We start from the raw sequence: 16,749 nt of genomic DNA on the forward strand, positions 1-16,749 counted from the left end.
AGTCAAGGGCGGTAGGGGGGGGGGAAGGGTGGTGAACGAATACATGTTTTTAGTCTTAAGATGAATGCAATATAGAAACCCGTCTACCCAATATTAAGACATGTCATGGATATCAACGCCACTCAACAATGAAGAACTCGAAGTAACTTACCAAAACCTAGCCAAGTAGAAAGTTGAAAGAAAACGAAAGTTCAAGCCAAAATAATAAAACATAGCTTTAATTTCTAAGTTTTCTTATTTATTTATGTTTTTGTAATCTCAAAAAGTAAATATAAATCAAACCTCATTATGTAAATCGTTTTCATAATATTAAAAAAATAAAGTATAATCAATCATCCGTTTCATAACGACCCTAAAGTATCACTACTGGGTTGGGTTTTCTACCAATATCTGGGTATACACCCGACCGATAGCACCTTCAACCGGCATTGACCTATTCGACTTTACCCAAACCCGTACGAACTAGTTTCCAAAAAAATATTATATTCTCCTTCAACCGCAAGTCTCCAGTCTCCACTAGAGGTGCACAAAGCGGTCAACTGGTTAATCGTCAACCGGTTAATTTACTAACCAATTTTTTTTGCAAGAATTAACCGGTTAGACCGGTTTTTCGGGTCGAGTAGTAACCGGTTAGAGAAACAGTTTCGACTGGACTGGTTAACCGGTAATAACCGAAAAAACCCAATTTTTAATAACGTAATAATAGAAAAATCGGCTAACCGATTCGATTAACCGTTTTATAACCGGTTTTGAAATCAATAATATAAACCGGTTAACTGGCGGTTATGATTGGTTATAAACTTGTTAGTGCTAGACCGGTTACGAAATCGGGTACAAACCAAGTAGGGACCGGTTAACCGGTTCCTGTGTGCACCTCTAGTAGGGCCGTCCAAACAGCTCGTCGCTCGAACTCGCTCGCCGCTCGCTCAGAAACTGCTCGGAAAATGCTCGCTCGTTTTTTCGCTCGATTGTAAACGAGCCGCTCTGCTTGGTTCGGTTTGCAAACAAGCCAAGCAACAAGCAAAGTTCTGCTCGGTTCGGTTGTAAACGAACCAAGCAACGAGGAAGTCTTTGCTCGGTTCGGCTCGGCTCGGCTCGGCTCGTGAAAAGCGCTTACCTCTAGACTCTAGTCTCCACACAAACTGGGCCGAACTCAACCACTTAAAACACGAAAACCCGGCCCAACGAAAACTCCCAATTTCCTGCTAACACACTAAATAGAAATGTATTTAAAAATCTATATTCACTCTTAAACCCTAAACCCTAACCAGAAGCTGAAGAAGAAGAAGACACACCACCGCCTTTGCAAATCGTATTCCGTTATCGCCGTTAGCTTACGTTACCATTCAATTGCTTCGATTCTACTAATTAAGTCAGTTTTCACGTTTTTAATCACTATTTGGTTGATATTGTTTGATATTACGTATTTACATCAATTGAGCTAAAAGTTTTGGTTGAATTACGAGTTTTAGGTTCCAATTGGAGTATAAATGGCGATTGATGGAAGTTTTTGCGTTGGAAATGAGCTCAGAAGGTTTTTGTTACGGTGTCCGAAGCTTGCGGCTGCTCCGGAGCTGGATAAACTGGTTAAAAAGGTATTTAGTATATTAATAGATAATAATAGATAATAATATTGTATTCTGTTACGTATGTTTAGTTTATAGACGTGTAAACGTGGCGCATGCGAGTTACTCGAGCTAGGATTGATAATAAGCTTGAAATGAGCTGAGATTTTTCGAGCTCGAGCCTCAAATGCAATCGAGGCGCCTGCCAGCTACTCGAGCTAGGATTGATAATAAGCTTGAAATGAGCTGAGATTTTTCGAGCTCGAGCCTCAAATGCAATCGAGGCGCCTGCCAGCTACTCGAGCTAGGATTGATAATAAGCTTGAAGTGAGCTGAGATTTTTCGAGCTCGAGCCTCAAATAAAGCTCGATTAGTTTAGTTATCAAGCCTTAACGAGCCTTGTGTATTATTAAGTTTTAGCTATTTTGGACTTATGTATATTAATGTCACACTGCACAGTTGAGCTCAGCTGAGCTTAGGTTCGTTTAAGGTTCTTGCAAAAAGTAATAAAAAACCTATATAAATTAATGAATGAATAATAAATGAGCTGATCCCGAGCTTGAAAAAACAACTCAGGAGCCGAGTCTGAGCTCTCATAAGTCAAAACGAGCTGGGCTTGAGCCTAGTCGAGCTTGGTCTTAGCTTGTTTATACCTCTACCTTTTATTGGCTTTGAGGGAGTTTCTTACTTGATTTTCATTATGATGTAGAATGTTACTCTGTTTTCTGTATGGTTGTATGTGAAGCTCGTTTAGGCTCATCAAGCCTTGTGCGTAATCAAGCTTTCTCTCTTTTGGACTTTTATATATTAGTTTCACACTTCAGGATCGAGCTTGGGCCGAACTTAGGGTCGTTTAAGGTTTTTTTTAAATAAATTAAAATAATAAGAAACCTATATAAATTATTAAATGAATTGTTTACGAGCTGATCCCAAGCTTGATAAAACAACTCAGGAGCCAAGTCTGAGCTCTTGTAAGTCAAAACGAGCTGAGCCCGAGCCTAGTCGAGCTCGGGCTTAGCTTGTTTATACCTCTACCCTTTATGGCTTGAAGGGAGTCGTTTACTTGAGTTTCATTATGATGTGGAACGTTAACTCTGTTTCTGTTTGGCTATAACTAGGGGAAGAATTTAACCGAGGGAGAATTGATTGATGGAGTAGCGGAGTTACTTTTACATCCTCGTTATACAATCCCATTAGTGGGATGCTTTCGTCCGATTGCACGGAAGATTGTTGACCGGGTTGTGGCTTTGCTACATTTGGTGCCTGATCTGACCTCCAATTCGAATGATTCAATGCTTGAATTTGATGAATGGAGTTTATTTCAGGAGCCTGAAAGTTCAGACCATGAAGAAGTTATTTATATTATTAACTTATATGTCAAACATGAGAGAGGTCTGAGACTCCATGAGCTTTCATGTTTAGCATTTTCAAGAACACTTGATTTGGTACCCCATTTATCTGGGTAAGCTCACTTAGTTCTTATACATTTGGGAGTTCTTCATGTATCATATACTATTTGCTGCTTTTGCTACGATTTATATACGGTCATGCATATCGTTTTTGACACATTTAACTTGAATTATCTACATTCTAGAACCAATAGATACGGTAAAAGGGAAAGCTTTATGGCTATATTTTTAACTTCTGTTTGCCTAGTCACAGATTCACCTTCTTAATTGTTTGGATGTAATTAAGTTATGCACCAGAATGTCCTTTCACTAGCTTTTTACAATATGAATCTTGGGTTATTTTATGCAGGTCTTTAAGGAATTACTTCAAATTTGCGCCACCACCGTTTAAAAGGACTATGGGGAAGGAATCAATGTCCCAATTATTAGTACAGGTAGATATAAATCTTAGTCTGTTCTATATCCATTGAATTATGAAAGTGATGCTTATGCCTATGGAACATTATAAAGCTATGTTCTGTTCATTATGCTCATTGTTGACCAAGTTGTGTTTTTACTTTTATCAGGAAGGAGTTCATCTACTGGATGCTATACGGGTGTCATACCGTCTTCTTCTAGCAGAACCTGTGTTGTTTTCTAAACTATGGGATTGGTCCTGTTTTTTGGACCTTTTACATGAGATTAGCGGTTTTAATGGAGAAAAATCAGAGCTTTTGGTGGACATAAGATGGTGTGTGGTTCAAATATTAACAGTCGTTTTGAAGATGAGTGACAGATTTACCCGGAAAAAGAAAAGTGACATGACAAATACTGACTTTGGATTTGATGATGATGTAGCCTTCGCGTGTTTATTTCGGTTAGATTTTTCTAATGATGATAGAGATCACTTATTGCTTATTTTTCAATTAGTGTTAGTTTTATTGTTATATGATGATTTTATTTTTTGTCCTTTGACCTCCATTTATAGGTGGAAGGAATTTCTTCAGGATGTATCTTTGGAGAAAGCTTGCTGGTATCTTGAACCATTTAGAGAAAACACACCGTGTTCTTCTGAAGAAGACATAAATTTGGGTCTTGGGCCACCAAATTGGAGCAGCATGGAGACAACATGGTACTGCTATAATTAATTTGATTTCAAAATAACGGATCCTTTTAAATGGCTGATAATGTGGTTTGTACATTCCTTGTATGCCAAGGCTGTTTCTAGTCAAATTTTTTATGCGACTGAAGTTTTTTATATTAGGGATACGAGTAAAAGTGGAAGACCGTTTGTGTTAACATCTGCCGTGAAGAAAAGTTTTGAGGTTGTTGAGTTGGCAGTGAGACAGAGGTGGCCTGTTCTTCTTTATGGTCCAGCTGGAGCAGGCAAAACTGCTCTTATTGGCAAGTTAGCCCATAGTCAAGGGAGCCAAGGTATGCTTTCTTCCAATTTAATTGGCATAAAAAAGTCACTTGAAGTTCATGGATCATTGTACGTTAATATGTGTTCCTTTATAGTATTTGAACAGCTTCGTGCATTATTGTTTTTATTTGCGATTTTTGTCTCCTTCCAGTTCTATCCATTCACATGGATGATCAAATTGATGGAAAAACACTAATTGGGAGTTATGTATGTGCCGAAAAACCCGGTGATTTTAGGTGGCAGCCTGGTTCTCTTACTCAGGTTGGTTATTTCGTTTCATTTTTTAATATTGCTTTAATTAGTAGTCAGTTTTTTGAGTCTTGATTATGTTGTGTTGCTATCCACAGGCCATCCTTAATGGACTTTGGGTTGTCTTTGAGGACATTGATAAAGCTCCTGCAGACGTACAGTCCATTTTGTTACCTTTGCTAGAGGGTTCTACCTCGTTCTTAACTGGTCACGGGGAGGTACCATGCCAAGTTTATAAAGTTTTGGATATAATTTGCATCTTTGTGTATTGTTGATAAACTTTTAAAATGGGCAATCTTGGGGTTCCATTTTGTCAAATGCGCATTATTTGTTTGTTTGTCTTTACTCGAATGACTCAGCAAAAGATACATTTTGAGTCATTATTTGCTCTTTGCAGGCAATTCGGATTAGTGAAAGCTTCCGGCTTTTTTCTACAGTATCAGACTCAAGGCTAGATGCATTCACTGGGACAACAGGTACGTGATAACATGTTTAGCATAAAATTTAAAATCACGCAAAATTACAAGTGGGTAAATACATACAAAATTTAAATCCTTGACATTGTCTTTTTTGATTTTCTTTGTTTATATATAGCTAGGAGCTCCCTTGGTGCATTGTGGAGGAGAGTAATGGTGGGATCCCCTAGTAGTATTGACGTGCTAAGTATTGTTAAAGCATGGTACCCGGACTTGGAACCTATATGTGGAAAGCTTATAGGTATTCGAGAGAAATACTGAACTTTGGGAAGTTTCGTTACATACTTGATAACATAGACAGTACTGAAAGTTTATTTTTCCGTTCTTGCAGAAACCTTTGAAAAAGTTAACCAGATAGCGGGCTATCAACTTGGAACTCCTGTTACCTGTTCATCTGCTGGCAGGTTTTCACTGAGGTATTAATCAAGCCATGCTATATATTACTTATGGAACTGGGTCGAAAGTCGCCTAAACTTTATTATTAACGCATATAACTTTCCAACTGTTTTCTTCAAGAAATTTTATAATTTATTTCTAGATATATTTTTGAATCATGTATTCATCTCTGACACACTCAAGTGCTTTTTGGGTCAACGCGATACAATCCGTTTCGACTCGTACCAAAAGTTCTTGTTTTGTCCTCTAGTTGTAACCCAACCTGCCCTTTTGAGCAATTCTACAGATTACTGTCTCATGATATTAGTTTAATTTGCGCATCTTTATTCAGTTATATGTCTGCTCTGGCAGGGATCTTTTGAAGTGGTGCAAAAGAATTGTTGGTTTGGGTTATCCATTTGTAGGAGATAATCTGTCAGCTCATGTGGCTAGTTGCATCTATCTAGAGGTTTCGATATTTATATTACTCTTCTTTTTGTCGATTGCATTTTTCCTAAAAATCGTGGATTGCTAATAAGTTTGTGTTTTGCAGGCTGTGGATGTTTTTGCAACATCTTCAGGTTCTAAGGATACACGGTTAAGTCTTATGAAAGAGTTAGCAGGGATCTGGGAAAGACCGATTCCCAATAAATTATTTCCTTATCATAAACCTGTTGTGAAGGTTTTTATTTTCATAACAATTATTTGCGCCTGAATGTGTAGTTACTGTTTTCTCAACATTTAATTATTATACGCAGGAGTCGCGATCTGGTTATTATATTGGACGAGTAGCTCTTCAGAAGACAGGGAAACCTGTGGGTTATTATTTAATGTTATTTATTTTTAAATACTTCACAATAATGTTTTTTGTTTCTCCTTTTTAATTATACTCAATGTGCTTTTAGAAATCGTCTCTTGTGATCAAGTCATTTGTTGAGATTAGCACTTCACTTCATAACTTGGAAAGAATAGCTGCATCTGTCAAGTATAATGAGCCCGTTCTTTTGGTTGGTGAAACGGGTACTGGAAAGACAACACTGGTACAGAATCTAGCTGCAAGAATCGGTCAGAAACTTACAGTTTTGGTACGTATTCGAACAAAAGATGGGATAAATGGAAGACAAAATGGATGGGTCGGGTCAATATATGTTATCTTTTCATTCGGGTCAAAACAGACTGGGTCAGGTCAAGGCCAGTCACTTTTCTGTCCATATTTTTCATTTTTTATAAAAGGAATTTGTTTATTGATTTTAAAACTATATTGGTAATACTCTGTTTGTTCATATATAATATAGAGATTTAGGAGGTTTTAAGCATTTGAAAACATTTTGGGTGACTTTCTACCAGCCTGACCTGCTGTAAAATTTTACTTGTTTGACTCAAGCCAAGAAGTGACCTGAGTCGACCTGTTCAGGCAAATGGGTCAAAATTGCAGGTTGTAGTATTGGAATTATAAATAGTATGATGATGGAAGTAATAGTTTCCTTCACGGTATGATATAGTTTTGCTAAATTATGTGTTGCAGAACTTGAGCCAGCAAAGTGATGTTGCAGATCTGTTGGGTGGTTTTAAACCCGTGGATGCACAATTGTTATGCTTTCCTTTGTATAAGGATTTTGAAACTCTATTTAGTCGTACCTTCTCTTCGTCGGTATGATCTATTGATCTCTGTTGATTTTTTTTACTTATTTTTTATTTTATTGTTTGAATGGTTGTAAATAGTTCTTTTTTTCATTAAATGCAGAAAAATGAGGAATTACGTGAAATTTTAAGAAAATTTGTTAGTGACAAAAGATGGAACAAATTACTTAGAGGTCTTCAAACGTGTGCCCATAAAGCGGTTGAAATTGGAAAAAGGTCGCCAGACGGAAAAAGAAAACGATCTTTAAGTGAAGAATTAATAAAAAAATGGGACAATTTTTCTTTACGACTTGATGCGGCTCTATCACAAGTCAGTTCTTCTGATGGGATGGTATTTTCATTTGTGGAGGGAGTTTTTATATCAGCTTTAAAAAAGGGCGAATGGATATTACTGGATGAGGTTAATTTAGCACCCCCTGAAACTCTTCAAAGAGTTATTGGTGTTCTTGAAGATGAGAGTGGATCTCTTTGTTTAGCAGAGAGAGGAGATGTGGATTATATTTCAAGAAATCCTAATTTCCGTATTTTTGCTTGTATGAATCCCGCCACTGATGCCGGTAAACGAGATCTTCCATTGTCGTTAAGAAGCCGGTTTACAGAGTATTTTATGGATGATGTGTTGGAAGATGAAGACTTGCTTCTTTTTATTAACAAATGCATGGGAACAGATCTTTCTGTTAAAGATCTAACCCGAAAAATCTTGGACTTTTATAAAAAAGCAAAGAGAGAATCTGAAGAGAGGCTGCAGGATGGGGCCAATCAAAAGCCTCAGTACAGCTTAAGGTCACTTTATCGTGCCCTAGAATATACAAAGGAGGCGGCACGTAATGGATTTATACCATCAACAGCTATTTATGATGGATTTTCAATGTTTTTTCTAACTATGTTAGATCCTTCTAGTGCCAAGTTAATGGAAACATTAATTGTGGACAAGTTATTGGATGGAAAGAAGGCCCCAAATGTTTCGTTTGATAAGTATATTAAGGTCCCGAACAACTTCAAACCTAATGATTTCGTGAACAACTATCAATTGACTGATAGTGTTAAGAGGCAGCTTAGTAATTTGGGACGCGCTATATATATAGGAAGATATCCGGTTCTGTTACAGGGGCCCACATCTAGTGGAAAGACTAGTCTTGTTCAGTATCTTGCTGCAATAACTGGGCATGAATTTGTACGGATTAATAATCATGAACACACTGATTTGCAAGAATATTTGGGTTCTTACATAACTGATGCCACTGGAAAACTTATATTTCAAGAAGGGGTACTGGTTAAGGCGGTTAGGCATGGGTATTGGATTGTTCTTGATGAGCTTAATTTGGCTCCATCTGATGTTTTGGAAGCATTGAATAGGTTGCTGGATGATAACCGTGAACTTTATGTTCCTGAACTATGTGAAACGATTCAAGCACATAAAGATTTTATGCTATTCGCTACACAAAATCCACCGACTATTTACGGTGGACGAAAGATGCTTTCTAGAGCCTTCCGAAATCGGTTTGTTGAGATACATGTGGATGAGATTCCACAAAAGGAACTGACTATAATTTTGGAGAAACGTTGTAAAATTCCTCCTTCATATGCAAATAAAATGATTGATGTCATGAAGGATTTGCAGCTACATAGGCAGAGTAGTAAAGTTTTTGCTGGAAAACACGGGTTTATCACCCCTCGTGATTTGTTTCGGTGGGCTGATAGGTACAGGATGTTTGGGAAATCATGGGAAGATTTAGGACGTGATGGATATTATTTGTTGGCCGAAAGACTTCGTGATGATGTCGAGAAGAAAGTTGTTCGAGAAGTTTTGGAGAAGCGTCTTCGAATTAAACTTTCTAGCAGTCTTATGTACAAAGAGGTAACATCTCATAAGAATATTACTGAAATAAAATTACACTACATTTTAGTAAGAATGATTATCTATGTGGAGGCCACCCTTGTATTCAACTTTTCTCATTGACGCCATGTGTATCTTTATTTAGTTTTGTGTATATGTTCCAATGACGAAAATTCTGCTATAAAATTCTGGGGAGGCAAAAACACCCTCATATTGCAAAAAAATGATATGATGTTGAAATTTGAATACTTTGACCCCCCCTCCCCTTCCTTCTCTCCCCCCACCTCGGCACACGCACACACACTTAATGTCTTTAAGTAACTTAACTTACTGAATCTTTATTTTGGAGTTTAGGAAAATGCAGATGGGGATGCAGCCCTAAAGTTGCAAAAATCTTTGGTCGCTTCTGGGGATCTTGGAAGGCATGTTTTTCCTTAATAGTATCTTTATGTTTACCCTTTCCATTTGTTAATTCTAACTGTTTTTTTTTTCTTTGTAATACAGGGTGGTTCGGACTGAGAGTCTGTGGCGGTTATATTTTCTTGTTGAGCGGTGTTATAGGTTACGTGAGCCAGTGCTTCTGGTTGGAGAAACTGGCGGTGGTAAGACAACAGTTTGTCAGTTGCTGAGTAAAGCCTTGCAGTCTAAGTTACACATTCTGAATTGCCATCAATACACAGAAACTTCTGATTTTCTTGGGGTTTGTCTATACTGTCTCAAGCTCTCTTTTTTGTTTAAGTTATATACCTATTATCTGTTATTCATGTACTTGCTGGCTTGTGGGCCTAAATGTATTTACTTCCTTTTGTTTTTCTTAATGGAATAGGGATTCTATCCTGTTAGAGAAAGATCGAAATTAGCTTTGGAATTCAAAGCAACGTGTGAGCAATTGCTGCAGTCAAAAGCTTTTGAGCACTTTCCTCATGATGCTGTAAGTTTTTTTTTTCTTACAATGTATGTCTCTGTGATGTATTTTTGGCTTTTAACATGACATTTATTTTGTAACAGAAAATTTCGTTTGACATCAATCAAGCTTCAACTACACTTGATCAAGTGAATAAAGTGATAAAATGTTACAGAGAAGGTCAAGTCCATGCTGATGTCACTGTCAACGAAATAAATTATATTCAAGAAGCTACACAAAAACTCTCCGACCTTCATAAAAAATGGTCCACGATCTTTAATTGGCAAGATGGCCCTCTTGTTCAGGCAATGAAAAATGGTGACCTGTTTCTTGTGGATGAAATATCATTAGCTGATGATAGTGTTCTTGAAAGACTGAATAGTGTCTTGGAGCCCGAGAGGAAATTGGTGAGTTTCTTCTTTTCTTTCTACTTTTGTTTGTTACAATTTTCTAGCTCTTTTTTATTATTCAAGTTGAAATAAATTTATCTTTTTAACAGTCTTTGGCAGAAAAAGGGGGTTCTGATCTTGAGAAAATAACAGCACACGAGAGGTTTTTTGTGCTTGCTACTATGAATCCTGGTGGTGATTTTGGTAAAAAGGAGCTATCTCCTGCACTTCGCAATCGGTTTACAGAAATATGGGTACCCCCTGTGAGTGAGCTGAATGAGCTCAAATGTATAGCATTAGAAAAGTATGTGATGAATTTTTTCTTATCTTCCGAAGATTTTGAGTAGGGTAAGTAGATTATAAGTATCTAATATATGTGTCATTTTGCAGGATCTTAAATCCTGAACTCTCTTTTGTGGCAGATGTAATGATAAATTTCTGGGAGGTGCGATTTACTTTTTAGTTTACTAAAAGCCTTTAATCTCCTTGATTGTTGTAACCTTCTTGTAATTAGTTTATGATGGTATGAATTTGGCTGTGCTGTTTGCAGTGGTTCAATCGGTTACAAACGGGAAGAATGCTTACAGTTAGAGATCTTTTGTCTTGGATAGATTTTATCAATGTGACTGAGAAAAGTTTGCTTCCAGAGGTTTCATTGTTGCATGGTGCATTTCTCGTCTTGCTTGACGGTCTAAGCTTAGGTATGATCTCAAGTCATCATTTTAGCATATGGTATCAATATTTTTTAATATATATATATATATATGTATATATATAGCATATATTATGTTTCTGAGTCTTACTGTCACTATCTTAATATTCATTACTTTTCTTTTCACCAGGTACAGGAATTTCAAAAATTGAGGCTGTAGACTTGAAGGAAAGATGCTTGTCGTTTCTTATGGAGCAATTAAAGGTACTATTTGAAATATATGGGCTGGTAATCTTTCATGTTATCCTATGTTTATCTTTTCTTTTATGTTAATCTCCATTGTTATGTATTTATTATCTTTTTACATTTTTAATTGAACCATACATGTTTGCTGCAACAGGAGAGTAAACTGGGATCAGATCAGGCAAATCTTTTAATGGCCGAATATAATGATTGGTCTGATCTTTTGAAGTCAGCTGAGGCACTGCCTAGTAATGGCATGGAGATAGACAGTTCCTTTGGAATCCATCCTTTTTATATTGAAAAAGGTGTCACTTAATTATTCGGTCGTATATATCTGAACATATAAACTATCTGATTTTTTTTATAGTTTTTGCCTTTTGTTTCTTTTTCCTTTCTATTTTTTTAAAACTAGAGAAACTAGCTAATACTAGTGGTATTAAAAATGTCGGTCACTAGCCGTGTTTTAAATATACTTGTCTAATGCAAGCTATTTTTCTGTGCCTTAGGTGAAAACCGTCTACGGACTGAAGGATTTGAGTTTATGGCACCAACCACACGCAGAAATTCCTTACGTGTACTGCGTGCGATGCAGCTTAAAAAGCCTGGTACTTACCACTAGTTAAACTGTTATAATGGATATCGGTTGAGACAAGTAATTCTAGGTCCATATCAAAACTAGTCGGATGGGACGGTGGGTTGACCTGAAAGACCTTTTTAAATTTATTTACTGTTTCAAACATGATTTGAAAACGCAATATACTTTTGTAACACTCCATTTATGCTTAGAAACTAGACATTGTGCGATTTTGAATTTATCCAACTTGTTTTCTTTCATGATTATTATAATGTTATCTGCTTAAGAAAATGTAACCCAGATCAACCCATATGTAAGTAAACCATAAACCAGGAAAAATAAAATGTAACCTAATTGACTGATTTTTAAGCAGTTTTCTAAAACGTTGGGCCACTTTTGAATTCTTTGATCTGTTTTCTTTCAAGCTAGTTTTTATATTGTCTGTTTGAGATAACCTGTCATTCGTAAGCAAAGAGGTTTAAACTGCCAATCATCAGGTTGCTATCCTCAAATGAGGTCTTAACCATGTTTTCCTGTTTCTATGTTGTAGTTTTATTGGAAGGAAGTCCAGGTGTTGGAAAGACGAGTCTCATACTTGCTCTTGGCAAATTTTCTGGACATTCTGTCGTACGGATAAATTTATCCGAGCAGGTTACTAAAATTCTGCTTCTTCCTCTTTAATTGTTACGTTTCTTTAGTTTCCATTTGCACTGGTGATGACATGTCTCATGGTTAATCTAATCAGACTGACATGATGGATTTACTGGGATCGGACTTACCTGTTGAAAGTGATGAAGGAATGCAGTTTGCTTGGTCTGATGGTATCCTTTTGCAGGTTAAAAATCTTATCTCTGTATAATTTGATTACTTATATCCATCTTTGCAAGTATGCTTAATATTTCTAGTTTTTATAAAATATCATTCAGGCTATAAAGGCTGGATCTTGGGTTTTGCTTGATGAGCTTAATCTTGCTCCTCAATCTGTGTTGGAGGTCTGGTTGATTTTGTATCCTATTCATTTTCATGCTGAATCAATTTTGTTCTTTTTTTTAAGTATTTGTACTGATAATGTTTTTTGAATTAGGGCTTAAATGCTATACTAGATCACCGTGAAGAAGTTTTTATCCCAGAACTGGGAAAAACCTTCAAGTGTCCTCCTTCTTTCAGAGTGTTTGCTTGTCAAAATCCTTCCAATCAGGGAGGTGGGAGAAAAGGCCTTCCTAAATCTTTTCTCAATCGGTTTACTAAGGTATTGTTTTAAACAACATATTGAGACATCATATGTATCGGCTAATGGCAATTGTATCGAATTGCTTATGAAGTTTAACACGCTGGTTATGTTTAAGCTACAAAATGGCGGGTCACCCAGCCTGTTTTGACCAATGCTGAAAATACCCATTTTACCTGGCCCACCTATTTTGCCAGCTATTGTATTGGGTTGTTACTGATTATATGTTTTGATATTGTTTCAGGTATATGTTGATGAGTTAGTTGAGAAAGACCATCACTTCATTTGTGAATCTTTGTACCCGTCTATCCAAGTGCCTTTGCTTGAAAAGCTTATTGCTTTTAACAAGCGTTTACATGAAGATACAATGATAAACCATAAATTTGGACAATCTGGATTCCCGTGGGAGTTCAATTTAAGAGATATTATTCGTTCCTGTCAGATCATAAAAGGTACCATTTTATATATTTTATTCTGTACTTTATAACTATAATTTATACATAGCCCACCCAAGTATTCGAAAGTTTCCATTTTGGTTTCATTTATGCCAATTCTGGCTCTAAACTGAAAATGTGCTCTCAAGTTTAAAGCTTTTGTAACATCTTGACTCTTGAGCTGTAAAAATGACAATATGTTTATTAATCTACTCGTTGAGTATGCTCGGGCATTTTTGTCATTTTACTGATTTTTATTATTATTTTTTTTCCTGAAATCGGCATGCGTGGAACTAATTAGATGTCTTTTGAATACTCTGGTGATCTATCTACACATTATCCTTATGTTTGTATTTATATATTCACTTAATTTATCTGTCCATGCCAAGCTTCTCAAGTCATCTCTTAACTTTAAATAAAACATGTAATCTTTTTAGGTGCTCCTGAAAGTGCAAAGAACGACTGCTTTCTTAACACTGTGTACCTCCAAAGAATGCGTACTTCCACTGATCGACAAGAAGTTGTTAATCTATATGAACAAATTTTTGGAGTAAAACCGTTTATAAATTTATATCCAAGGGTACAGCTTACTCCAGAAAACTTGATTGTTGGAAACACGTATGTTAAAAGGAGTAATATACAATCACCAACCCCGTCTTCACGTGAACTGAAAATACTGCCATCTCAGCGTCAAAGTCTGGAAACTGTGGCGCAATGTTTGCATCATCAGTGGTTGGTCTTGCTGATAGGTCCAGCAGCATCTGGTAAAACTTCTTTAATAAGGCTAATGTCACAGCTCACTGGAAACGTGCTAAATGAACTCAGTCTTTCATCTGCTACTGATATATCTGAGCTACTTGGTTGTTTTGAGCAATATAATGCTATTCGTCACTATCGCCTTGCCATTGACCAAGTTGACCGTTACATGAAAGCGTACATGTCTAGTGAAACGTTCACAAAAAGAAATAAATTGATCACCCATTGGCTTTCTTTCTCTTCAACTGTTGATCATGATTCTGCAAGTTTTGTTACCTCATCTGTTGAGAATTGGAATAAGGGAGTTTTTCGTTCTCTACCATTGTTAATTGGTATTATTGAGAATCTAAAACTTGTTATGGAAAGCTGTACTGAAGATCTTGATAGATTGCTGAAGATTGTTAGAAAGTTACAAGATGATCAGAGGAAACTGCTATATCCTGCAAAGTTTGAATGGGTAGCAGGGTCTCTTATTAAAGCCATAGAGAATGGAGAATGGATTGTACTTGAGAATGCTAATCTTTGCAACCCTACGGTTTGTATTCTATTTTTTAATTTTTTGTACATTTTTCTTGTAGTAATATTGTTTTCGTAGTCATAGAAAGCATTCATTATATACTTTTTGTTTCTTTTTAATGGACAAAGTGTTAGCCGGTTAACCTTTGATGGGAGCATTTCAAACGGGACGAAAATAAATGAGGGCTATATCATATTTTAGTTATATTATAAGTCGAGCAATTATATTATGAGGGGAACATTTCGAACGAGTTGAAAATAAGCTAAATTCTAATTTTGACACATACGCTCTTCCTAAATCGTTATATCTATTAAAAGATATAGAGAATTTTTTGTGATAATATTATTTTTGTAATCGTCGTTACCAATACACTTGTTACATATGAACCTTTTAAAAGTGGATAAGCGGCATGGACCCTATTGGTCTTGTTGACCCATTTTGCTTCTTCTAGTATCTTATGAATTAAAGTTTTTTGTTATGTGCAAGTTACTCATTTTCTCTAGTTGATCTTACTGTAGGTTCTTGATAGAATCAATTCTCTAGTTGAGCAATCTGGATCAATAACGGTTAATGAATGTGGGACCATAGACGGAAAACCAATGATCCTTCGGCCCCACCCTCAGTTCAGAATGTTCCTCACGGTTAACCCAACCTATGGTGAAGTATCAAGAGCCATGAGAAATAGAGGTGTTGAAATCTATTTGATGCAGCCTTATGGTTCAACCGGTTTGACTGATGATGAGAATGAACTTAAAGATGTGAAACGATTTCTTGCACTTTCAAATATACCGGGCGAAGTTTTGGTTGATGCAATGGCTAAATCACATCTTTTGGTTAAAGAAAAAGGGTTGCAGCATGATGTCGTCATTTCAAATCTTGAACTTATGAGATGGGTTCAGTTATTTCAACGGCTTCTTACAAATGGCAATCAGGCTTTATGGAGCTTGAAAGTTAGCTTTGAGCACACATATCTTTCCTCTTTAGGGCACTTTGAGGGACAAGGTATTATCAATGAAGCGGTTAGTTCTTACCTATCCATGAATGAAATTTACAATTATAGATCCCATCTGGATTCTTCTTTATGCTTGCCTGGCGGATGGCCCACAACGTTGACGCCGTGTGATTTTGTACGGTACTCAGTTGAAACTTCTGTTAAACAAAACTGCATGTATGTGGAGTGTCTTGGTGCTCAAATGGCCACACATTTGCTTCGGGCTGCTTTGGGTTTGCGTACAAAGGAAAATGTTCAATGTCAGAGTGGTTCCAGGAGAACATATGTAACAGATGCAGGCTTATTGCATGACATGGCATTCCCAAACGCTGATGTGGCGAGGTTGGACACTATCAACCAAACAAGATTCAATGCGGCACTTATGTACAAACAGCTTTTCTTTGCTGCTAATTGGTCCATTGAGCAGGCTACAGAAGCTGACCTAGAAGTGTATCTTTTGTGGTTCCGATGGTTAGACGACCATTTACAAGGATATTGCTTGTTTTTTTCAACCTTTTTAAAGCTTCTGAACGAAGAACTCAACCATTCTATTTGGAATTGCATTAGAAAATGCCGTGATGTTGGCAATTGGGATTCGGTATCAGCTAATTCAACACCTATGCTTTCATTGGAGTATGCTAATTTAAATGCAATGGTATCCGAGTCTAGCAGCCAAGTCTTGAAAAAAGCGGTGATGTGTGTTGGGTTGTTAAGGGTTAGTTATCAACAATGGCATGCTGAGAGTGAGTTCAAGGAGAGTGTTAAGATTCAGGGTTTCATTCCTGTTTTGCTATCTTTAAGAAAGCTTGAAGAAAGAATTCTTGATATCATAGTTAAGTCTGCTTCTTTTGATAAGCTTTTTGAACTTTATAAGAAGCTCATTAGTGATCATATATCTGCATGGAATGGATTGGTTTCGTCCCAGTTTGACTACATGTTAATTTCTTGGCGTTCATTGGTAAAAGATGCTAAAAAATTGAAGGAGTTTTGTGCAAATGAAGTAGAACAATTTCAGGTGCCTTTTTTTAAATTACTTCCTGCAGTGATGATGTACTTATGTGGGTACATGGGTGGCCTCATGCGCACTGTACTTTTTTCTCTTTCTTG

At 36.6% G+C, this 16,749-nt stretch overlaps 1 protein-coding gene across 1 annotated transcript in view; it reads left to right on the plus strand.

Annotated features, from left to right (window-relative positions):
* The first annotated feature begins 1,186 nt into the window (after positions 1-1,186).
* Positions 1,187-16,749, plus strand: part of LOC143534373 (midasin-like) — a 29,165-nt gene continuing 13,602 nt past the window's right edge. Inside the window, exons 1-35 of the mRNA XM_077028876.1 lie at positions 1,187-1,372; positions 1,473-1,595; positions 2,684-3,027; positions 3,324-3,408; positions 3,541-3,830; positions 3,942-4,085; positions 4,218-4,387; positions 4,528-4,637; positions 4,724-4,843; positions 5,023-5,101; positions 5,220-5,342; positions 5,433-5,517; positions 5,849-5,945; positions 6,030-6,158; positions 6,235-6,291; positions 6,382-6,561; positions 7,002-7,127; positions 7,221-8,975; positions 9,309-9,376; positions 9,459-9,654; positions 9,781-9,885; positions 9,963-10,265; positions 10,358-10,551; positions 10,638-10,692; positions 10,798-10,948; positions 11,090-11,163; positions 11,300-11,447; positions 11,649-11,747; positions 12,267-12,367; positions 12,462-12,551; positions 12,643-12,708; positions 12,801-12,965; positions 13,189-13,396; positions 13,816-14,669; positions 15,170-16,657. Of these exons, the coding sequence (XP_076884991.1) occupies positions 1,491-1,595; positions 2,684-3,027; positions 3,324-3,408; positions 3,541-3,830; positions 3,942-4,085; positions 4,218-4,387; positions 4,528-4,637; positions 4,724-4,843; positions 5,023-5,101; positions 5,220-5,342; positions 5,433-5,517; positions 5,849-5,945; positions 6,030-6,158; positions 6,235-6,291; positions 6,382-6,561; positions 7,002-7,127; positions 7,221-8,975; positions 9,309-9,376; positions 9,459-9,654; positions 9,781-9,885; positions 9,963-10,265; positions 10,358-10,551; positions 10,638-10,692; positions 10,798-10,948; positions 11,090-11,163; positions 11,300-11,447; positions 11,649-11,747; positions 12,267-12,367; positions 12,462-12,551; positions 12,643-12,708; positions 12,801-12,965; positions 13,189-13,396; positions 13,816-14,669; positions 15,170-16,657 (8,364 nt within the window). The 5' untranslated portion in view covers positions 1,187-1,372; positions 1,473-1,490. The remainder of the gene's footprint in view (positions 1,373-1,472; positions 1,596-2,683; positions 3,028-3,323; positions 3,409-3,540; positions 3,831-3,941; positions 4,086-4,217; positions 4,388-4,527; positions 4,638-4,723; positions 4,844-5,022; positions 5,102-5,219; positions 5,343-5,432; positions 5,518-5,848; positions 5,946-6,029; positions 6,159-6,234; positions 6,292-6,381; positions 6,562-7,001; positions 7,128-7,220; positions 8,976-9,308; positions 9,377-9,458; positions 9,655-9,780; positions 9,886-9,962; positions 10,266-10,357; positions 10,552-10,637; positions 10,693-10,797; positions 10,949-11,089; positions 11,164-11,299; positions 11,448-11,648; positions 11,748-12,266; positions 12,368-12,461; positions 12,552-12,642; positions 12,709-12,800; positions 12,966-13,188; positions 13,397-13,815; positions 14,670-15,169; positions 16,658-16,749) is intronic.

This window comes from Bidens hawaiensis, unplaced genomic scaffold, assembly GCF_021521415.1.
Source record: "Bidens hawaiensis isolate Kalapana, Puna unplaced genomic scaffold, B.hawaiensis_p1.1 tig00010132_1, whole genome shotgun sequence".
In the NCBI taxonomy this organism is placed as follows: Eukaryota; Viridiplantae; Streptophyta; class Magnoliopsida; order Asterales; family Asteraceae; genus Bidens; species Bidens hawaiensis.